The sequence below is a fragment of the Bombus bifarius genome, unplaced genomic scaffold, assembly GCF_011952205.1.
Source record: "Bombus bifarius isolate JDL3187 unplaced genomic scaffold, Bbif_JDL3187 scf7180000009125, whole genome shotgun sequence".
Taxonomy (NCBI): domain Eukaryota; kingdom Metazoa; phylum Arthropoda; class Insecta; order Hymenoptera; family Apidae; genus Bombus; species Bombus bifarius.
The window spans coordinates 7498739-7523599 of NW_022884914.1; the positions used below are offsets into that span (position 1 = coordinate 7498739).

Here is a 24861-nt window from a genome sequence, read left to right on the forward strand (position 1 = left end):
CAAAGAAAAAGATAAACGAACGCGTTCCCCCGAAGTTTTCGATCGCGGGGTTTACACGCGAAGCATACTTATAAATACGAGTATAAATATAAATATATAAATATACGTATAAATATATAAATATAAATACTTCTGGAATTAACGGGGTAGAGAAAGCTCGAACGAGAATATGATCGTCATTATTACTAATTATTATTGCATTAATTATCACTACGACGCAAAGATACACGGATTGTACGGGAAACGAACGCGAGATGTCGTTATTAAATAGTTATGGCCGAGCTAGCTGAATCCGTCGGACCACACGTGGTGTACTCGATTCTCGCGAAGCGAACTTCGTCCTTCAATGATACCAAAAATGAAGTCGAGATCAAGAACAACACAGAAGTTTGAGCACAAGTTAGAACATGAGGGTGATCTATTCAGAGTGAGCGAGCAAGAAAAAATGAAAGAGAAACTAGAGAGAGTGCGCGCGTGAAATAAACGTATAAAAGAGATGAATGAATGCGCAATCAGTCATGCTACAGCTACTACGACCACTACCCTAAGTAGATTATGCTACTTCGCCGCTGATCTAATTGTTTACTGTCACGTGTTGCTGTAAACCTAAACTAACGATACGATATATTTTATTTATATAATCTAATCGACTGTATTTATTGTAAATAGTCACGATGTTTGCTATGATATAATATATCTGTAATTGAATGGAACTTGCCTGGAAACTGCGCCCACAGCCCTGTCCTCTATGATCAATGATTCACTGTACACGTATTCACATAAACACAGACCTATACATCAGACTGGCGCGTGTCTCACGCATACACACACACGTATACGGATTCACACAGAGGTACTAGATATTATATGCATATGTATACAATAACACCCGGTTAAGCGTCCATGAATAGGGTCCATGAGAAATGGAGTCTATACCAGAGTCTATCTATATGTATAGGAAAATTAAAAAGTTCAGAAGAAATTCCAAATAGAGATTAAGAATCTAAAAATCACATTGGATTTTATTAGAAAGAAGTGATGGTATATATATATAAATTCCTGATACTTTTATCTTCTCAATCTCTATATTGCTTATTTCTAACGATTCGAAGAAATATTTAAAGTTAAAGAAATTTTTAAGCTCGGTGGTTATCATGGGCTATTCATGATCTACGGAGAAATATACGGAGGAACTAAGGAATTTTTGTGATTTATCCTAATTAAAAAGAAAAGTGGGCGCTTATCTGGGGATTACTGTACATGATAACGAAGATAGATGCCGAGACATTCGTGGGACAAAAACGTAAGGTGCAACGCACAGGCGCTGCTTGCGTGACCTATCGACGATGGGAGAGATAAAGACAGAAAGATTCTGTGTATCGCGTTCGACGAATTACATACATATTACGATGTCAATATTTCGCGTCGCATAATATAACGACGAGATTATCCGCGTCGGAATTTTGCCCATTATTATTATTATTAACTATTACGACGAATTTCGTAAAACCCGGTAAATTCGCTACGCAACAAAGGCCCATTTTCGAGGATGAAAGCGAACGATGGTCAGACAGAATTTTTATAATCTTATTATCCAGCCGTGTCACGCGGTGAAAAAAAAGAAACACCCTCGACGAAACTGCCATCCATCGATCGATGGTTCCATTTGTTAGAGAAACGTGAAGAGAAATTTTTTTCGAAGCAAATTCCGCTGTCATACACGTGTGTCGCGAAAAACCCAAACCAGCATGTCCAGTAACAATTACAATATTACTATCATAAGTACAATATATTAAGTGTTTTCAGAAAATATATGATCTATATATGATAATAAAAGCGAGAAAACGTTTCACAGCGAGTTTGTCATTGTCTCATCTATAGTCATTGATCCTCGTTCACCTTCGCCTCATTCCGACTAAAATTTTACCGTTTCTCGCGTTTTGTCCTGATATTTTTCATTTCGATTACTCAACTTCAATCTTGTCTCTTCATTCTAGCAAGTATACAGAGCACAAGAACGAAACTCATTAACTGAAACAGGAAAATAATTGAGTGACTCTGATCTGCTTTGAGTACAGGCTGTTTCAAAATATGTGGGAAGTATATTTATCGTATACTGTCGTAAAGTTTTTTTGTCATTCTTATATAACGTATTGACACCTAAAATCATGTCTACATATTTTGATAAGTCCCGTATATTCACACAAAGAATTATTCTACTCACTATGGTTAGAAAAATCAACAGCACAGATATACTAATGATGTGTATATGAGACTTCAGTAATAGTATCGCGTTTTTTAGACATCCTGATTTATATGCCACCGCTTCTGTCATTTGTAAACACTGTAAAAAATTGTTTTTATAAATTCAACATGAATAAGAGGATGAAAGATAATGATATCACGTTTGTTGATATATACAAGATGATTTTTATGAAATAATTAACATCACATTAGAATACAACTGCGTATTACAAAACGATATATGTATTTCACAATAAGGACTAATATTAGTATAATTTTCCAAAAAAACAAGAAAATGTACTTGTCCGATGGATCTGGAACAACAGCTTGTCGGAATTTCAACGTGATACTTAGCCCAATCCATTGCAGACTTTACTCCACAACATTTCAACTAAAAAAACAGGTTTTCTTAACAGTTGATTTTTGAAAGATAAAAATTTGTACAAGATCTTTCAGAGACATCTTGTGGTAAGTACGAGATACTCTCTTACATATCTGTGGGTATTATCCCAAGCTTCTCTGCTCCAAGACGAAGAATGATATCCTTCGATGGCGGTATTCATGTCAAACTGAATCCTCTTCGTGATTTCTTCGAAAATCCAGAAACTCATTATAGCGCTGATAAATATGATGCAGAGAAATGTCAAGTAACACAAAGCATACTGTAATAAAATAATCTTTTAAGGTTCTTTATCGCCGGTAATGTAATTTCTAGTATTTAAAGACAATGCAATGTACAATATTTAAAAATTTCCTTCTTCTTCGAAGTACACCAAGAATCCCCAATGACGATACTAGTGATCCAATGAAGCTAATAAATAATAGCGATGTAACATGAAAGCGTTGATCTATCAGCCTTGTCATTATTCTATTGTCAGTGAAAATCCATATAGAGGTTACAACGCCAACAATGCCTGCAATCTTTAATTATTTTTTTTAGGAACAAAGTTCTATTTATAAACCATTAATAATTTGTTACTAATTATATTGTAAAACTCACAAGAGTTGTAATATTGATTATTAAGAAAGCCAGTTTAATACATTGTTGTGGTAAGTCATTATGTGAAAATTTATGAAAGTGCATTCCTAGAAAGTGCGATTTTTTATCGGTGGATACAGTTTCGGTGCTATCAGTGATATCCTCATCATCCTCCGTTTCCGTCTCCTCCTCATTCCCATAATCCCCGTGGTCTGCTGTACCGGTAAAAAATTTGTTCCAGTTCATAAAAATTTATTCCAATGACTAGAATGTAGCTGAGATAATAAATGAATAAAATGACTAAAAAATGATAACAGTTCTATGTTAACTATGTGATTCGAAGTTTTTATAACGCTAGCTATTTATTTTCTAATATTGCACATAATGTCCTGATTGTAACGTCATTGAAGTAACTAGATATTGAAACTTTCTCGCGCCAGTTTTATACAAACAGTTGCCAATAAAAGTTACATTTGAAACATTTTTGTGTTTAATGTACGCGTCATTTGGTTAAAATATAACAAAATAAAATGAATAAAAAGCAATTTCCGGCACCTTCTGCTGTAAAAAGAGCAAAATATCGGTAAATACTCGTAATATTTATTTTAACCTCACAAATTCATAGTAACGTTATTCTTACTTTGCCCAAATCTCTCATTGTTTCTCTTGAATAACAAGAACAGACTGTATTAAAACAAATTTGGTCTAAATATTGTTTAATTAATTTACTGTTACCTATTCCATGAATAAAATAAAAACGTGATATAAATAAATTTTTTATTGTGTCTTCATTGTTTTATATCTTTTAATCATTATTATTTTATTACCATATTTCTTTTCCATATTTTATTAATTTTCATATTCACTAATAGAGACGATGATGAAGATGATTATCCTGGTTCATTTGAAGCCGAACTGGCTACTATGGATGAAATGGAAGATGAATTTGGAGATATATCTCAGGTTATGGAAGAGGTATATAAGGATTAAATAATATACTACCTCTTTGTACTGCTAATACACTATAATATGAAATTTTTGCAAAATGATATTTCATCAACATTGATTACTACAGTATTGCATATGTATTAAGAGTAGCATTATATAGTATTATATTAAGAGTAATTTCGATATATCATTAAGTAATATTTCTATTATCCTAGCCACCTGAGGTACAACTAAGTAAAGCAGAAAAAGGAGTGAGTTAATTCGTATAAAAGACATATTTGCTAAGCATACTGTGAATATTAGATGCATCAAACTGTTGAAATGCTATAAACTATGTTATTTGCTAATTTTGTTATGATATGTGTCTTTTCATTCATATAATAACACATTTTTTCAATTATTACCACCATTTAATTTATATTATGTTCATAAATAATATTAAATTTGATTTATTATAATTCACTCAATGCTAGAAAAGTTGTGTTTTATTTGCAGGCTTATTTTAATTTGTGCTTGCTAAATGCTTTTCCTTGTACATGTATTTGATTATTTTTATGTATTACATATTTTGTTATGTAAACTTATTATATAGCATACATTCATTGTTTAATGAATTTGTATTCTTATCAGGGTCCTGCACAAGAAAATACATATTCGAAATGGAGTAGACCTCCACCTCCAGAGTTAAATCCACAAAAAGATGCATTAATCTTTCAGCAAATAGAAATAGACCATTATAACGGTAATTAATACAACAAATAAACAAATTCTATCCAACTACTCCAAATTAGTTAAATTGTATTTTTTTTAAGGTATACCATTGCCTGGAATGCCTGGCAGTAACATACCTCCTGTACCAATAATGAGGATGTTTGGTGTTACAGAATTAGGAAACTCAGTTTGTTGTCATGTACATGGATTTAATCCTTATTTATATGTCACAGCACCACAAAATTTTAATGAACATCATTGTAGATTATTTAAGGTATATAATTCTAGAAATTAGTAGTAGTAATTAAAAAGATTTTTTAAAGTAGTAGTCACAATTCGTAGTATGATCTCAATATATTATTTAGGAAGCTCTAAACAAGGCTATGTTAAAAGATATGAGGTCAAATCCAGAGAATATTCAAGAGGCTGTATTAGCTGTTGAGCGATTGTATAAACAAAATATGTATGGCTACACAGGAAACGAAAAATCGTTGTTTTTAAAAATTACAGTGGCACTTCCAAGACTAGTAGCACGTTGTAAGAAAGTGGTAGAAGAAGAGACCATTTTATCCGAATTTAATCATTGCTATAGGGCTTTCGAAAGTAACATTGATTTTGATATTAGGTGTGTAATTGCATCATGTTTTCTATTTTTTAAATATCTGTTTCTCATTCCTGTCTAACTAGATAATTATTTATTTAAGATTTATGGTTGACACATCAGTAGTTGGATGTTCATGGATTGAATTACCACCAAAAACTTGGAAACTTCGACAGCATAATGGACATAATTTACCCTTTACTTCAAGGTGCCAGTTGGAAGTAGATATTGCATGGGATGCTTTCATTGCTCATGCTCCTCAAGGAGAATGGTCGAAAATTGCACCATTTAGAATTCTTAGTTTTGATATTGAATGCGCGGGTCGCAAAGGTAAAATTTAGCTCTTGATTGAATATTCTTTTATATGTATAGGTATTTTATTATTTTTATGTATAGGTATTTTTCCTGAGCCAAATCATGATCCCGTTATACAAATTGCAAATATGGTGATAAGACAAGGAGAAGCAGAACCTTTTTTACGAAATATTTTTACTCTCGATACATGTGCACCGATTGTTGGTTGCCAAGTTTTAAGTTTTGAGAAAGAACAAAAAATGTTAGAGGTATGAATATATCCAAAATTTAATTTTTGAATTTAGATCGTAAAACAATTAGTAAAAATAAAATAGTATATTTTCAGTCGGTGACATTTTATTTTTCATAGAAATGGGCGGATTTCGTGAGACAGTTAGATCCCGATATTTTTACAGGATATAACATAAATAATTTTGACTTTCCTTATCTGATTAATCGTGCAAAACATCTCAACGTGAGAGACTTTTACTTTCTTGGTCGAATAAAAAATATAAAGTCAGTAATTAAAACTCAAGTACTTCAAAGCAAACAGATGGGTCGACGTGAAAATAAATCCATTAATTTTGAAGGGAGAGTTCCATTTGATCTATTACTGGTAAAACTAATTATACTAAAAATTATTATAAATTACTACATTTAACTGTACATTAAGTTTACATTCACATCTAGGTATTGGTTAGAGATTATAAATTAAGATCTTATACTCTAAATGCCGTTTCATATCATTTTCTACAAGAGCAAAAGGAAGATGTCCATCATAGTATTATCACGGATTTGCAAAATGGTAATGCGCAAACACGTCGAAGACTTGCCGTTTACTGTTTGAAAGATGCATATTTACCACTTAGATTGTTGGATAAATTAATGTGTATTTTCATCTACATGGAAATGGCAAGAGTCACTGGAGTTTCCATATGTAGTTTACTAACTCGGGGGCAACAAATAAAAGTTGTGTCGCAATTATTACGAAAGGTAATTCTTCTTTTTTATCTCTTTAGAAAGTTATGCCACAAATATGTAATTTCAGACTCGAGAAAAAGACTACTTAATCCCAGTCCATCGGAGTCAAGCTAGCGACGAACAGTTCGAAGGCGCAACAGTTATAGAACCAAAACGAGGATATTATAGCGATCCTATTGCAACTTTAGATTTCAGTTCTCTGTATCCCAGTATTATCATGGCTCACAATCTATGTTACACTACATTGTTAAAACGCGATACGGAAATTAAACTTAAAATTGATTCAGATGACATTACTGTAACTCCAAGTGACTCAAAATTTGTTAAAGCTACTCTTAGAAAAGGAATTCTTCCAGAAATCCTAGAAAGTCTTTTGTCGGCTAGAAAAGCAGCAAAAGCTGAACTGAAGAAAGAAACCGATCCATTGAAACAAAAGGTTTTGGATGGTAGACAATATGCTTTGAAAGTATCTGCTAATTCTGTGTATGGTTTCACTGGTGCGCAAATGGGGAAATTACCCTGTTTAGACATTTCTGCTGTAAGATTTTAATATTTCGACTTCTTAGTAATCTGCGTTTTACTTACTTTCATAGTATGGTTAATTTTGGTTATATGGTTTAATATGGAAAATGGTTAATTTTCAGAGTGTTACCGCATATGGACGTACTATGATAGAACGAACAAAGCAAGAAGTAGAAGAACAATATTGCGTTTCCAAAGGATATAAAAATGACGCAGTAGTCGTATACGGAGATACTGACTCTGTTATGATAAAGTTTGGTGTGAAAACAGTCGAAGAGGCAATGGAACTCGGCCGTGAAGCAGCGGAATATGTGTCCTCAAAGTTTTTGAAACCGATAAAACTGGAATTTGAAAAAGTATACTTTCCATACCTGTTAATTAACAAGAAACGATACGCTGGTCTATATTTTACCCGTCCAGACAAATACGATAAAATGGATTGCAAAGGTTTAGAAACTGTACGAAGAGATAATTGTCCATTAGTAGCAAACATGATGAATACCTGTTTACAAAAATTACTGATTGATAGGTAATTAAATATTATATTTAAATTATTACAATTAAAACTAATCTAATTTTCTATTTTTGTTCCTTTTTTATAGAAATCCCAATGATGCGCTGAATTATGCAAAACAGATTATAAGCGATCTTTTATGTAATCGTATAGATATCTCTCAATTAGTAGTTACAAAAGAATTAACTAAGACTGATTACGCGGCTAAGCAAGCGCATGTTGAATTAGCAGCCAAAATGAAAAAACGAGATGCCGGAAATGCGCCAAAGCTTGGTGACAGAGTTCCATATGTTTTCATACGAGCAGCTAAAGGTACACCGGCTTATCAAAAGGCTGAAGATCCCATCTATGTCTTAGAAAATAATGTTCCTATAGATACAAATTATTACTTGGAAAATCAATTAGCCAAACCACTAGTACGTATTTTTGAACCAATTCTGGGCGAAAAGGCTGAATCACTTTTGTTGAAAGGAGATCATACGCGCACAAAATCCGTTGTTACGTCGAAAGTCGGTGCTCTATCTGCATTTACACGTAAAAAAGAAATATGCTTGGGTTGCAAAGCAGTTTTAACACCGGAAAGAGAAAAGATGGCATTGTGTAAATATTGCGAACCAAAAGAAGCAGAATTATATCAAACCGAATTATATCTTGGTAGAAAATTAGAAGAAAAATTCTGTAGATTATGGACGGAATGTCAAAGATGTCAGGGAAGTCTTCATCAGGAAGTGCTATGCACAAGGTTCGTTCTATAATCAACTAGTGTACATTTCTATTGTGTATGTGTGATAGTAAATCTAATATTATATTCTTTTAGCCGTGATTGTCCAATATTTTATATGAGAAAGAAAGTTCAAATGGAATTAGATACACAAATGATACGAATTGAAAGGTTTGGAATTCCAACATGGTAAAGTTAGATAGATTAAAAAACGTAACAGGTATGTTTATAATTGTTTCTTGCACATGCAAAAAAAATCGCTATTTCATAATTTCAATGCAAAATTAAGATATAGTTATTCACAAATATTATATAATTAACATAAAATATTTAATCCTTTTTGCAAGTTTTTGTACAAATTATGTATCAAAAATTTATAAATTTGTATAATAATTAATATAGCGATATTATTCGCTATAATTGCATATATATATATGTAAATCGAAAAATCTTTTTCTGTATATATATATATAAAACACATTTTACTTACACTTAAAAAATTATATTTTATAAAATATAAATGCAGTTAATATTTATGGAATATTTATTATGAAATGGTATTTATAAAGATTTTTAAATACATAAATTAATTATCAAATTTTAGTACACTGCTCAAGTAGTTTATTTGAATAATGTACTTAATTATTTAATATTATTTGGCAATAAAATTAAATAATGCACTATTAAATAAAAACTAACAAAATGTATTTTATTTTTCTCAAATATTAATTTCAAATGTCTTGTTTTTTACTAACTAATCTTGTTCTTTTACGGTAGTATTATATCGTTCAAATCCTCTGTATTAAATTTATAAACATTATTGTGCTTTAATTTACGCCAAATCTTCATATAATTTTTTGTATTGTGTTTTTTATAAAAGAGAACGTTTTACATATGTATCTTAACGGTATATGAATGAAATTAAATCAGTTACACATATTTACATAACTATTCACACAGTATGTCAGAATGTTGACATTTCAAACAATTACCAATTTTACTGCAATATTTATAAATGATCTTTTTGGCTAATATAAGTAATAGATATATTTATCTATATCAATATACATTACACATACCATTGCCAATATAATAATAAATTTATAATTTTGCAAATTGTTTATTAAATGCCGATAAACTTTGTATTGCCTTGTATAGTAACAAAAATTATTTATCCAAAGAATGTTATGATATCATTAGGTAATAAAAGCTGCGTAGTATAGCAATGATAAAATCATCCGACAATGGTGCGGAAAAAAATATTTAGATTGAACAAATCTCTATGTTTACTTTATTTCAAGTTGTGTAGAAAGATAAAATTTTTGGTACTTTTATTCCTTGCTTCACATTACGAAAATTGTGACAAATTATAGAATCGCCTTCCGATAGAAGACTATTTAAAATATAGTTTTAATAAATAGACAGAATGAAGTGCCCATCTTTGCATGGGTCGTTTAATTTGACAGTCATATGACTAGTCTCCTTAATAAGGCTTGGGTAGAAAAATTTTTTAATAATATTAATCATTTTCTACTTTGCAGTGCATTTGACAACCAGTCCATTGCTTGATCAAGTCCTTCACCTTTTGTTGCAGATGTTTTAAAGATTTGGAATGTTCTGTTTTTAAGAGCATCTAATCCAAGTGCTTGATGCACCTCTGCAACACTTAAACATCCTGCCATATCTTGTTTATTTGCCAGGACCACTAAAATAGCACTTTGCAATTCTTCTTCCTAAACATACACAGAAATATATATATTTATGTTTTTTATAGTTTTAACATGGTATTATATTATTATTTTGTATGTTAGGAACACTATATTAAATCAGTTTATTGTATGATGTATTTTATATTGAACGAATGATGATGAATTGATTTTCTATATTTCTAATACAAAAAAAATAGTTACCCTCAACATATAAATTAATTCATCTTTTGATATGCCTATCCTATCCTTATCTGCAGAATCCACAACATAAATTATTGCATCCGTGTTTGAGTAATAACACCTCCAATATGGTCTGTAAATTTGAAATATAATTACATTTAATAAATGTAATGTGTAATGTAATTCTCATTAATCAATGTCATGTAGTTCTCATAAATATTACATCATTTCAAAATATTAAACCAAGTGAAACTAAAACTATATTTGAATTCACATATATTATATAACATACCGTATACTAGTTTGACCTCCCAGATCCCATACTTGAAATTTTAAATTTTTATATGTAACCTGTTCTACGTTAAATCCTATAGTAGGTATTGTTGTAACCACTTCACCAACCTGCAATCTGATAGATATAAGATTGAAAACAAAATATTACATACATAGTGTATCACATGTAAGTTTTAAATTTATGTCACATAAACATACACTTAATGTTTGATTATAAACATTATTGGATACAAATGTTGAAACACAAAATAGATAAACTATTCGTATGTAGAAATAAGTAATGTATGAAGAAATAATTGCAACGTGATAGCACATGGAGAATGTGTATATATTAAAACATAAACTGTCAAGTAAAACATAGCAGAGCTTGTCAATGTGAAGCACACCTGTACAAGATCGTGGTTTTTCCGGCTCCATCTAAGCCTAGAATTAAAATCCGCATCTCCCGGCTGCCGAGTAAATTACGAAAATAACTGAGTAATCCACCTGGAAAGACAAAAGTGCCAAAATTACATCGAAATATTAATGGAGAAAATCTTAACGGATTATACACCGACCAAATTTGTATTCACACGATAAGATTCGGTCCCGATTTCAGAAACATGTACCTTCATGAATTATCACACAACTCACCCATATCTCAATTACGTATTATTTCCAATTCATATAGTATAAATTAAGATTTATTGTCAAATATAATAATCACAATTGTATCCAAGTAACCGGGGCGCACACCCCTTTGACTGTCCACGGATGCAGTCCGCTTCAGATCACTTGCTGACTTGTGTCGTTACCGAACTTGCTTGAAGTTGTTTCTGTTCTCTGTGTATCTTCGATAGATCAAATAATGCATAAATTGCTATATTCAGCGTACAGTACTGCTTTGTGAACTGACCATGCTTCACCAATTGACCATCGCTGTCCCCGCCATTTCTTTTATTTCACTATGTTCTCTGGGTTCTTTTGCACACATATGATTGAATTAATATTATTAACGAAATTTTGCAAGTTACAAATTATAAGTTACCGGCGTTAATAAATTCTCTCCTTAATAGTAACAAGTTTGGTAATTAAATAAAGATTTATAAATGAATTTTATAAACTATAGAAATCAATCCTGTTTAACATAAAATTCTAAAATTATAGAAATCTGTTTATAGAAATATCTGTATGATAGAAATCTATAAATTATACTTGTTAATTCACTAATATTATTAATTAGTGTATATTGTGTAAGAAAGCCCTGAAATACTGTCCCTTGTTAACTGGCCAAATTTGGTCCTGACTCACGGTCAATTCATAAGACATACTATATTTTTATGTGACTTGATTATTAAATAATATATACTTTGTTTTTTTGTTAAATAAATTAATATATAGAATTTGTGAAATAAACCTTTTCGAAAACTGAAATTTTTTTTTCAAAATCTTCAAGTTTACAATTAAATTTTCTGATATATTTTTAACAATATTTTTACACATCTTTTGTTGTTGAAAATATTAGATCCCAATACAAACGGTCTCATGTTTGTCGATATTTACAATGAACATTCCTCGTGCTTTACGTTATCTAGAAATATTGTTTTCTGTTAACTTCTCGTGATTAAAAACTTGTTTCAATAAACTGATAACGTATATTGTCATAATCCTTCCTTTGAAAGAATGACATACGTATATGTGTTATATTTGATTCCTTAGTTACATCTAACATATGAATAGTTGTGATATATGATCACTTAGAACAAACTATTCGAGTAAAGTAATCAGCAGTCCTTAAATGTTAGTTATGACATAACTCATTCTAAATTGATATTAAACCTAATTTCTTTACAAGAGCAATTATAAATAAATTACTTTTTTTTATTTAAATAATATATTTTAACAGATAAGAACAAGATTAAAAAGTATGTTAGAGAAGCAATTGATTAAATTTTAAGTTTCTCCATATTTCATATGAATACTTTTATTCAATATTCAATTCAATCTTGAAACAATCATAAATGTATACAAAATTTAAAATATACGTTTCTTAGAACATCGTTTTGGCTCTGTTAATAACGGGAGTTACGACGCTAGTTCTCACAACGATTGATAGATGGCAGAGATATCGTCTTCTACGTTGGTTTCTTGCATGAGAGTACGAGAGATTTTTTTGTTCATAGCCTGGACCGAAAGTGGTTCTGCTGGGATGCTGCACAAACGCGGCGCCTGTGTTGCTAGTAATTGACAGCTGCCGAAAAGCGGCGACTTGGTCGGATGCGTGTGCAGATATGTTGTCTCGTTAATGAGATGGAAGATATTACTCGCGAAGATTTGAAGGAAACAAGGTGAATCTGTCTCATCTCCGTGGCCCCCGGATTCGTTTCGACACATTATGCATTTATACCAACATTATCGTCTGCGTGCTACAATTTAAAAAGTTCGTATGTGTTTACAGTTTCGCGAAAACCGTGAAAAACGTTATGTACACCCTCGCGACGTGTTCAGGATATATACATGTATCATATCCTTGATAGAATAGTGAAAAGAAAAAAATGCTCACGCAACGTGAACATTGAACGAAAGTGAAGTTTTTTGTTGATAATTTTATCGAGTGTTTCTCGAGTGTCCGTCATGTCGAATACGTACATATGTTCATCCCTACCAATACGTTGAGAAAAGTTTGGTAAGCTTTTTAAAACATTTCCTATTACAATACATATCTTTAGACATTACTACTATCAAACGATAATAGTAAAAATTCTTTAAATGTACTATTTAAAACAAAATTTTATAAATTATATCTCAGTGCAAGATTTATTCGGTAACATAAACTATATGATATCATGACAAAACGATATAATCTTTTATCAATTTTTATATTTCCATAATTAAATTGAGTATTAAAAATATTTAACAATCATCATAAAATATTATTTGACGGTGAAAAAATCTCGTAAATGAGTCAGTTCAGAAAGTTCGCGCACTCTAACGTCTAATAGCCGCTGGAAACCGGTTTTCCCGAAAATGAAATTTTTCTCAAGTGCACGCGATGTTCCTATGGGAGTCGTCCTCTGATTCGGTTCTATCCCAAAACTCAAGCACCCACCAGCTCCGATTTCTTTGTGAATCGTAAGGTATATATCACATAAATCCTCGTGAAAGAACAATTTGGACCTCTGAAAGGATTTACAGCTAACCGGTTGTCACGTAGGTTGCACACTCGCGAGAACCTTCTGATAGATCGTCATGATCCTCCTCAGACTTTCGCCTGTTCAATGACGTGCTTATATATACATATGTATACACGGAGACGCTCATACAAGTTCAGCATCGAACTTTCCTATCTAATACCTAATGCATAGTCGAAGACCGATCGTCCTGTCAAAATCATATATCGTTACGTCGTTACGTGTCGTGTTGAAGCCTTTGGTTACGGTGTTCTGACGAACTTTTATTCTGACGAATGAAACATTTGAAGATCGAAATATACATATATTTTCATTTCTATTTTTCATTTTCCGATTCTTTATTAAGTTGTATATTTCATTTTCGCAGTATCAATTTTTGTAAGTTGTACTATGAGTGATGTAATTTAAATTTAATATATTCGAACCTAATTAATTACTATGTATGTGGAAATACACTTTGTAGCCACTGTACTCATAACAATCTATATATTTGATTGATTTGATGTATTCATAAAAAATTGCATCCTCTGTAACCACAGCTTTAACCTGTTGAGATTTTGCTTCATGTCTGAGATATCATGCTCATAATTAACATAGAAAAGAAATGCTAGAGATTTTCTAGAAATAAATCTTCTTCGATATGATTAATCCTTGGTTAATAAACAAAGTACTACTGTATATATACATTTATGACATGTTTGCCCATAAAGGTATATAATTCACACAACTCGTACCGTATATGACAAGTACAATTAATGTACCAAAGCCCACATATTACGCATAATTTCCAGTCTTATTTGTTTGAAACTTCACGGAGAATCGTAAACATAGTGCTTGGCATCATAAAGTTTGGTTTGCGTGGTATACATTTACCCAGGACTTATTAAATCGTCGATCGTTTACGTTACACTGCGCCGTATCCATGGATCCGCCAGCTCGTAACGATCTCATAAATCGTGTTGATCTACGGTCCCGCAGGGGGGAGGGCGTTTACGTGCATCCTACTGTAACATCGCGAAAGAAATGACGAAAAGAACTGTTACAAGCAGCCGGTAATGTACGCCGCTGTCCTCGATGATACGCGACGAAGGAATGCATGCTGGGGAGCGGTGTGTGTCTCTGTCTCGGAATCGATAAGACAGTGAATCCAATCGTGGAAGGTATAAAGCAATAATGACAAATGGGGAGAAGGTTCGTTTCTGTGAAAGGTCATTCGGGTTTCACGATGTTTTGTGGGAAATTTCGTGATGTCCTCCGACTGTGGTTCATTCGATTTCCTAATATACAATAAAAAGGATGACGCTACAGATAGAGATAACACAGGTTCATGAAAGTATTTGGACACCTACCATAGAAACCTCTTACAGATATTGTACGTGTTACATAAAACATTTTGAAATTTCGTTAGAACTGCTATCAGGTATGATTCAACATACATAATATGTACAAATATTCATAAACGTGTGTATGTAATAAATAATACTCGTAAACATTCGAATACTTTCATAAACAACTATATATCAATTCGCCATCGAAAAGTGTTTTTTTCTTTAATTTCCTGATATGGGAATATTTTAATGTACAGGGTGTCACATCAATTTTACCCACTTAAAATCTCTTTGTTATTTTAAATAAAAAATAAAGTACTGAAGATGTTTTTATTTCAAAATTTTTCATAAATGGTTAAAGATGAACAGTCTACTTATGACAGTCGATATTTCTCCATCGCTAGACGGCACACGATGGACCGAATTGATCGAGAAATTCGTTGCGAGATCATGGCAAGTGTCGTTGTGATATTGTAGGGAGGAACGGAGACAGATAGAGAGAGGTGGAAGGAAGGGAGAGGGAGCCAGAGAGGGAGACAATGTAAAGCCGCGTTTCTCCTGCGAAGAGGATCGCGGTAAGGGTTCGAATAAGAGGCACGGTGGTGGGGGTGGACAGAGTGACCAGAGTGGAGTGGGTAAAGAGTAGGACAGCAAGGAAAAAGAGCGAGTACATGGGTGAAAAGAGAAGAGAGGAGCGAGATGGGTATACACGATATAGGTTTTGGTTTGGGCAGCCGTTGGAATGCGGTGGCCGCGGGGCGGACGGCCGTACGCCATGCCACGCCGTATATACATACATACATACATATACACTCAATGCCGCACGGCGTAGCCGGTGTACAGGACCCAGCGCCGCGTCCAGCACATTCTGTGCCCGAGGCAGAATCATACTTTTGTTTACGCCCACGTGCTCCTCCCTGGAACACGAATTTTCGATTGCTCCGCAGGTAAATCACGAGCACTCCATGACTGTCATAGTATTTCCACTGTCACCACTCGCAAGCGTAACAAATCACTCCATGTGCGAACGAACTTTTGTAAACTATTGTATACGTTGTCTCATAGACATACTCGATAAAACAATTAAAAAGTTGGCTCATACAGCATATAGAAATGTTCTTCTTAACATTATAGTTTAGATAACTCGTTCAGATATGAGGAACTTTAATTCTCAACAATTAGTTGACGATTATGGAAGCCAAAAGAATCTGTTAATATTGACAGATGGTATTTATGTTGAATGAAAAGGATGTGATACACCGTTATCTTTTTATGACGTGTTAGTTTCAGATTGTTTCAAACATAATCAAATCACATAAATACGTAGGATTTACTTCTTTACATTATGTGTATAATATAAAAACTATAAAGATTTCGAAATTTTACTTCCAAATCATCATTCGGTGTGCGTTACGCACGATAATAAAGTGAGGTTAAATTTCAACTATGGAAAGACTGATAATGAGAAATATGCTAAAAATATAGCAGAACCCGAATACGAGGAGAAACCGAGTCATAACGAATTGTATAAATAAAAAAGGAAAGGAAAACGTCGGTTATGTATCATAAAAGAGTAAGAGAAATAGTACAAGACCAAAGCTTTCGAGTAAGTGGGTCACGAAGAACTATACAGCTCTGTTCCAAGCGATCTACATTTTAGAATTATTGTAATACAACATCACGCATCATACAAAATTACATACTGTACAGCTTTCTGCAAATATATCAATAGTATTAAAAAATATTATTAAGCAGACCTGGAATATTTCGGAATACAATTTCTTTATTTAGTTTGTTCAGATTAAATGACAAGGAATTCAATTCAAGTTCAATCATTTGATTATTGACGGGCCAATTTCATAATCACTGGCAAATTTGTACTGAATCTATTAAAATGCACTTTGCTCCTTTTTCGCGTGTAAAATAATAGATTAAAACGCGTTTATTATTACTATACCAACAAGAACTTACGATAAGTAGCGTGACACAAAACCAGCAGACGTCATGACGATAGGACGTTTTTAGATCTGGTGGAAGAACGAGGATCGGAACACAGTTACTTCCTCTGGTAAAAACGGTGGAAGGATCTTAAAGAATGTCGACATTCCGCGAACATCACGTGGATGAAAATTCTGCGAAAGGGCAGCCAACATTGCGCGCGTGCTTTCACTTCGCGTGGAAAAGGGGTATGAAGGGAATGGCGGGGGGAGGGCGGACGCGAGACGCTCTGTTCCTGATATGCACGCTTAAGGAAGCACTTTGGGAGCCAGCCAGAGTAATTGCATACAAGGGGCCGTCAAAGCGAGCAACACGAGACCACGCTCTCGTCGAGTCTCGTTTGCGGAAACTTCCAAAAAGTTTTAGGTTTACGCTGTACCATTTGTGCTTCATATTTGCAACATGAATTGATGCTTCTTTTCGTTATTTTTCTTTTTACATCTCTTTTCTTCTTTGTCCTTTTTTCTTTCCTTCTTTATTAATTTTATAGTATAGAATATTCTATGTTTCCTTTTTTCTTGTTACTCGTAGGTTATATTAAGCTTGGCGGGAAATTTGGTGTATTGTATAGCAATTGGAATATTACAATATTGTAACGGATTTATGAGAGTTTGTTTACAGTTGTCAAATCCCTTTAGTTTTATTAGAACTAGTAAAGTGGGATATGGTTTGAGCTATGCTGCAGCTATAAAAGTATGTACAAGATTTTAAATAGGGACTAAATTGTTACTTAGGTATCTCGCTTGAAGTTTCTCGACTTCGTTAGTTGATAGAATTTCATTCTATCAAAATAAGAGAATTAATTGAAATAAAATGGCGATATATATAGGCAGTATAAATAGATAGCAATGAAAGTCCTCACTTTTATAGATATTTTAATGTAATTAGAAGATAATGAGGGAGAAGTTAGTGAATATTCCACCTAATGTACAATCAAACAGAAACTATTTATTGTTCGATTTAAACAGCTGAGTTTCACTTGACTAATATATATTTCTTGTACTAATCTCAGAATATCCTAAGCTTTTTAGACTATGAATTACAACTATTTCGGGAATTCTAACAATTCCATCTATACAATTATAAATCTGTCAATAACACGTAGCTGTGAAGCATTATTTATCGTCGATATTATTGACCGATTTAACGAGCTGAAAACTGCGTTCTTCAGTCCACCTTACGCCTACACGATGAAACGAAATGTAATTCGTGCGGTTGGTTAAACAAGATATCGATCCGTGAGTTGCCCCATATGGCTCTATTCATTGAGTTATGGGATCGGTCATGCGGGGAAAATTGCAGTTCTTCAAGGGGTTAATCCAACTACACTGCCAACCTATAGCCATCCACTTATGCAACGGGACACCATCGAACCGCACCCATCGCTGTTTACTCTTGTGCATCGATCCGTTCATGTACTTTGTACGTCCATCAGCTTCTTATGCCTCACTATCTTTCTGCGGAAGTGTTTGACTTAAAGGGATATTTTCGCTAGAAAATTTGCTTTTCAGGAAAGTGTTCTAGAAAATTGTTACATCAATTTTTTTAAATCTTTTTGTTTCTAATTGGTCATTTTTCATTGAGTTTGTATAACTTCCAAAAACCACCTGTTTCATGCAGGTCATAACTTCTATTTATACATCTGCAATAGAATGCTTTTTCTTTCATCATCTAGGTTAGATCATTAGTGCATGCACAAAGTAATTCATTTTAGATATATACAGATTTTTCTGTTGTAACCAATAACAAAGTCATTTGTAAATTCTTTTCTATCGTACAAGAAAACCAATTTACATCATTATAGAAGATTTACAGAATCCATTTTATACCTTCTATATTATATCTTATATAATGATAAATCATAGTTCGTTAAGATCTGTAAAACTTCAAATATCAAGCAAATTCTTAAGATAATTTAGAACTACGGTAAATCGTTATTAGGACATTATAAACTTTAACATCTAAGTGAGCACATCTTATTCAGATTCCGTTGCTAGATATAATAACTATCATCTTTCAATAGAACGTAGATACATGTGTACGTGAACGTCCAACTCAATAATTACCGCAGAAAGTCTGTCATCTATGTGATATCGGGGTCCGAGCACGTTTACGAGTGACTTATTGAAAACCAGTTATCAACTGGACCGCCTCCCGGAACAGATCGCGCTAACATCGGGGTTAAGGGAGGCAACGGTTCGCCACGAAATAGGAAAATTAAAGGCGCACGTGTTACAACATTTTTTTTTCGTGATCGTTCATTCGTGACTGCGATCGTTCGCAACTATTAGCGTTCGTCCATAGGAATGTTGCTCTCGCGTGTACAAAACTTGGACGTTCGCTTTTCCATATGTATGTATTTTATATAGATGTAGATTCTAACCTCTATTCTAAATATCATTCATCATTTTGGCCGCATTGGTATGTTTGTTATTAATATTTGAAATGAAAAACATACGCTGAAGGTCGGAGATTCTTTTCAATGAAGTTTTTGGTGGTACTGATACCAGTAACTGAGGTTAAATCTCGTATGTAAGTAGTTTAACCTGTTTTGCGTATGATACTCATTCTCTTTGTTTTTTGTTTAATCTATCTCTATTTTTCCAAAACGTTCTTTGTTTCTTCCTTTCTCTTATTATATCTGATATCTGCTGTCCTTTTTTTTATTGACGTTGGATATCTGGTATCACAAACCAATTGCAAAGTAAATGATATAAATGGAAGAACGTATTATATATTTATAGTCATCTAAGGAAAATGTATAAATGAGATTCCAATTATTTAAATGTATTGCGATATATTAAAGAATATTTAACAGTATAAAATTCATGTTAACTCAAAACATATTATGTACCTATGTGTATAAAATGAACGATTCTTTATAAAGGTACATTCAGAGGTTGTAGTCTAGAGTCTAGGGGAAGTAGTTTTCAGGGTATTCAACTTTCTAATTCGTAAATCATAAATCTCTTTTCCCCTCTTGTCCGTAACTTATACTATCCTAACTCATAGAATCTTCTTCCTCTTTAAATACTAATTAAATCTCCAGTTTCAAAGTTGTTCCAATCCTCATGAAGCTTATAATACTAGAATTCATACTAAAAAATAATTCTCTATTTATATTCTATAAATATTAATTCTTTAAAAATTAAAGAATGTAATTATTTATTTATAACTATAATTATATAATTATACGTATAATCGTATAGTGGATTTCAATCTTTACTTGAGAAATTAGTAGAAAGACTACGTCTATATGCTCCAGAGTTCATAACTTAATTGCGGCCAGTTTTAACAAAAACCACATAGACACTTGCTAAAACCGCAGTATTTGTACATGTAGAACGTGTTTATTAATTTGTGTATGTTAAAAGCGGCAGACCGGTCTGTCCACCATTGTTGCTACAATTCACCAAATCCATTATTTCACTTTTTTTGTTATCGTTAATGAGTTGCGTATTGCGTAGTGAACGGTTAGCAAGCGATTGACCTCAAACGGAGTTTATAGAACGGTTATTAGCCCGTACAAGGATTGCCAGTTTTGCAATATTACATGCTGGTCAAAGAATATGTACATGTTTTTAAGAAAAATTATTTTTTCATCAATTCCTCTTTGTTACGTGCAATCTGATTTTTTATTCACAAATAACATAATTTATTGTAGATAGAGTAATCTTCAATACAAAATATCCAAATAATCTCAAAATAAAAGATCTGCAAACTACATAATCTTTCAGCGCTGTAATAACTACATTCCTAAAAGTTTTCCCCTCATTTGAGAAACATCCTGAATATCCTCTAATTCATTTAATCCTTTTCCAGATCACTCTATAAGCGGACATATTTTCAATGGAGAAAGTTGCAGCAAATTTTCCCGAAAGGCATTGGAACCTCGCGCGAAATGAACGATACGCTCTTCCTATTAACATATTCGGTGTGTTTCCAACGGTAATTAGCGGCACGTTCGCAGCGCGACAACAGACACCGCGCGTATGAACAGAGAAATAATTGTTTCCTCCCGTCAGCGATGCTATCGCGCTGCTAATTATTCTCAGAATCATCCAGACGCTCGTTAATGACCTTCGAGACCGAGAAGAAAGTTTCGCATAATTACTTTCTACCGAAGATTTTCCCGATCGGGAGCAGATTTCTCGCGGCGAATTTCTATACGCGTTCACAAGCTAGCTTTGCTCGCGTTTTTGATAAGAGAAGAGTTACTATTATGTTATTATGTTTCATTACCTCATGCAATTGCATTGAAAAGTATACTCAGCGAAAGTATAGTATAATAATCCATTAATTTATAAAATTTATTAAAGATTTATAATATTTTTGCGATTTTATGATTCTGTTGGCACGTAAGAAAAAAAAATAATTAAATTTAAATTAATAACGATAAAATTGCATTCTGTATCTGCATTACGATTTAAAAAAAATAAATAATATCAGTACCTTATACAATAATAGAATATCCAGTAACTTCCATATTTCTACCAACCTAAATTCTTCTAGAAGAATTTTTCAAGAAAAGTGAAATGTACTAAGATGTTTTTTTAACAAGAACGTAAAATATTTTTATTTGAAAATTTGTAGGTCTTCCAGTGCAATCCGCAACGGGAGGCACAATGAACGTCGAACGAGCCACGATGGATGGTTGCGGGCAGCAACCGCTGTTTTTGACCGGTACTTCCGGTTCTGGCGGTATATCCAGTCCCCAGCAGCAGACCGTCCAAACCGGTGCGCCTCCAGAACACTATGGGGGACCATTGAGCCTGAGTATCTGCATATCCGATTCCGGTCACGAGATACTGCGACCCAAGCCACGCCGGTGAGTCTTCTTTTATTTTCCATGAACCCAGTCGCCGATCCACCAGCGATCCTCTGTAATCGATATCGATCTTAACGAAGATCTGATTAATGGTCGCGTTCACGGTGATCCGCTAGCCCCGATAAGGATCGATTAAAACCGCCCGGGAATCTTGGAACGTTGACCTCCTCTTCCTACAGCACCAAACTAGATATTGTTCTATGCTACAATAACTATCGTTCCTTTTTTTATACAGCTCTCATAAATATATCTCATATACAAATTAATATTCAAAATTGAGCATTGACAAGGTAAATTATCCATGTATCATCCATTTTTTATGTAGCAGTATCGGATAAAAGCTATTAAATGAAATTGTTATCTAAATGCAGTGATTTTCATTCTTTCTTGAATCAAAGTAGCTACTAAATCACTCGTAAACTTTCATTACTTGACTTACTTGTTACTTTATTAGCTTGATAAAATGTCGTATCTTGTTCTCACAGATCGTGGATTTTATGTAAATCGAGCAATTTATGATTGTGCACAGTCGGTGATTTTGTTGATGATGATAACGTTCATAACGTTGATAGAGATATTGGCCATCGTTTGAAAGTTATAAGAATCACTTGCCACTTTCTTTTAATCGGTCATTTAGTTAACAATGTATAACTGGCTATCGATGATCTGTAACATGAGCACGGGCTTCTTAAGAACATAGTGGTGAGCCAATATCGATACGGCATCTGAACCTCACGATCTTGGAGAAACGTAAAACGTTCGTCAAAGAAGACGACATTTAATACCGGAAACTTCAGATGGGAGTGACGATAAAACAACTTGAAACATGAAAATATTGTAAATTGATATAATGTAGATTATGAAATTTCTATTGACCTCGATGGCAATATATATATATATATATAGGGTGCTCTATTTGTACCATCGGTCAAAATTTACTTAAAAAGTATTAAAATGTACCAAAACAAAATGTTCAATATCCAAGTGTGAGTACGATAATAATTTTGATTCTTTAAGTTCCACTATTTAAAGAGGTTTATTCTCGGAAATCCAGCGAATGATTTTCTTCAATATTTACGAAAGGACCGAGTTCAAGGGCCTTTGTTCTCTGCAGAATGTTATTTTTTTTCTTTTGGACCGATGTTTAGCGGGATCTCAAAACATCACCGTTAAAAGAAGCCAGTCCACTTGCCGATCCGATTAAGGATCATTAAAATTTACGATGTACGTAATTACGACCGATTCGATTAACGATGTCGAACGAGCATATATTCGTAAGACACACCTCCCCTTTCCCCATCATTTAGTTCCATCGACACCACGCCGCGCACCACGGCTTCGGCCCTTGAAAAATCTGTTCGGCATACAAATAGGCACTGAAATTTAAGGGTTCACGTAATAGGCCCACAAATTCTCAAAGTTCGTTCACCCGGTGTATACACGTAACGGAGCTCGTACTCGGTAACTAACGTCAAATGTAAATAAACCATGTGGATTTTATTTAAGACTCACATAGTGTTCTCTATGTACTAATTGTCAAAATTATTCTGTGGATTTTTCATATCTCAAATTTGAGTTACAATTATCAGAATTATTCTTTATTTCTTGTACATTATGTCTTGTATATCATAGAAAGTATTTTCAATTTGCCGTGAATATTATAAAAATTAAAACTGTATTTAGAAAATTTTTATTTTTTTATACATGCAAATATCTCATCAGTTTGCTCGTATAAAAATATTAATCTAATTTTTACCTATTAAATTACTTTGTTACTTAATCAGTTATTAAGGAAGGGAAAAACGAAACAGATGAAAAAATTTGCGTGATTTTTAAAAGGCAGAATCGTTTCGTGACATGAAGGTTAAAATTTCTAGGTCGGGTGTATTGCTTTGAGATTCTGTGTATGCATGGTTCATTGGTATTCCAGCGCGTTAGCGTGTCGTGTGCACGCTCGGTGATTCGTATGTAAAAGACGGCCCATTGCGGCCTTATCAATATGTATGACACCGAATTATAATCGATAATAATTGCCCATCGATGCGTAACATTAAAATTATCGATTGCGTATCGTATTGCTCTCGATTTTGCCCCGATATCCGGTTAAAAATAGCTTTCAATGTGAAAACGGTCACTGACCTGTTTTGAGATTAGACTACATTTGAAAAAAGATCTCCCAGTTCCTAGCCACGATTTTCTATAAATTCGAAGCGCGTAGTTATGTTTGACAGTGTTCGAAACTTCTTTAATCACTGTAGCCAAGATTTCAATTACTATGAGATTTACAAACATTATGCATCCCTAAATTACTCGACCATACAAAACTTCTAACCACTCAATCTCGCGACAATTTTATATCCCTACACAATATTCATACTATACAATTTATACTATGTATTCAATTATGAAACATTAATTTAGCGCGTAGTAGCATAGACTACCATAGCTGTAACTATATATGAGGCATACAACAAAGACATTGTACTTTGCGGACGCGTAAGATGGTATAAAGGGACGCGTCTGCGCGTGTGAGTGCGCAAGGTAGTTTAAAAGAAGCTTAAATGACGGACACGTTGTATTTCGAACGAGTCAACGACCGCAAAAAATACGCCAGTCATCTTTCGCTGTAATCGTATATACGTACGAGCATCGTGGAATGCGCAAATGCAATCTCTATGGTATGAGAATGATCATCGTCGGGGATAAGGAGACGAAGTGACGCGTATCCTCTAAGCTTCTTCGAAAGCACGCGGTATTATTTATTAAATCAACGGGAAGCCCCATGAAACGCACGGTAAACGAGTAGCCCTCGTCTGCTCCCCCCCCCCCCTTCCGCACC

At 33.4% G+C, this 24861-nt stretch overlaps 4 protein-coding genes across 8 annotated transcripts in view; 2 read left to right on the plus strand and 2 right to left on the minus strand.

Moving 5' to 3' along the window:
* Window positions 1-1499: 1499 nt before the first annotated feature.
* On the minus strand, window positions 1500-3627 carry LOC117213692 (leukocyte surface antigen CD53-like). 2 transcript variants are annotated; one of them, XM_033459248.1, is made up of 6 exons: window positions 3245-3627; window positions 2983-3165; window positions 2736-2906; window positions 2546-2635; window positions 2225-2344; window positions 1500-2031 (listed from the first exon to the last, which is right to left on the minus strand). In XM_033459248.1, exons 1-6 carry the CDS (start codon window positions 3467-3469, stop codon window positions 1975-1977), a joined length of 846 nt encoding a protein of 281 aa, XP_033315139.1. In that variant the 5' UTR covers window positions 3470-3627; the 3' UTR covers window positions 1500-1974. The 2 variants fall into 2 exon arrangements, with proteins under 2 accessions (XP_033315139.1, XP_033315138.1); XM_033459247.1 differs by having other exon boundaries at window positions 1500-2344.
* Window positions 3628-3648: 21 nt separating this feature from the next.
* Window positions 3649-10269, plus strand: LOC117213691 (DNA polymerase delta catalytic subunit). 2 transcript variants are annotated; one of them, XM_033459245.1, is made up of 15 exons: window positions 3649-3806; window positions 4096-4198; window positions 4387-4422; window positions 4802-4913; window positions 4984-5156; window positions 5248-5507; window positions 5587-5813; window positions 5880-6046; window positions 6148-6393; window positions 6468-6770; window positions 6826-7296; window positions 7403-7809; window positions 7883-8536; window positions 8612-8735; window positions 10057-10269. In XM_033459245.1, the coding sequence occupies exons 1-14, from the start codon at window positions 3754-3756 to the stop codon at window positions 8706-8708; spliced, it is 3309 nt and encodes a 1102-aa protein (XP_033315136.1). In that variant the 5' UTR covers window positions 3649-3753; the 3' UTR covers window positions 8709-8735; window positions 10057-10269. The 2 variants fall into 2 exon arrangements, with proteins under 2 accessions (XP_033315136.1, XP_033315137.1); XM_033459246.1 differs by lacking the exon at window positions 4387-4422.
* On the minus strand, window positions 9318-11532 carry LOC117213693 (ADP-ribosylation factor-like protein 1). Its single transcript, XM_033459249.1, has 5 exons — window positions 11332-11532; window positions 11085-11184; window positions 10697-10813; window positions 10426-10537; window positions 9318-10248 (listed from the first exon to the last, which is right to left on the minus strand). Exons 1-5 carry the CDS (start codon window positions 11333-11335, stop codon window positions 10039-10041), a joined length of 543 nt encoding a protein of 180 aa, XP_033315140.1. The 5' UTR covers window positions 11336-11532; the 3' UTR covers window positions 9318-10038.
* A 1360-nt stretch (window positions 11533-12892) lies between these two features.
* LOC117213588 (ankyrin repeat and BTB/POZ domain-containing protein BTBD11) overlaps window positions 12893-24861 on the plus strand; it is a 32418-nt gene continuing 20449 nt past the window's right edge. The window contains exons 1-2 of one of the 3 annotated variants that reach the window (XM_033459064.1): window positions 12893-13025; window positions 21788-22022. In XM_033459064.1, coding sequence (XP_033314955.1) covers window positions 21820-22022 — 203 coding nt within the window. In that variant the 5' untranslated portion in view covers window positions 12893-13025; window positions 21788-21819. Of the gene's footprint in view, window positions 13364-21016; window positions 21143-21787; window positions 22023-24861 lie in introns of those variants that run through there. The other 2 variants (XM_033459062.1, XM_033459063.1) reach the window with 2 other exon arrangements.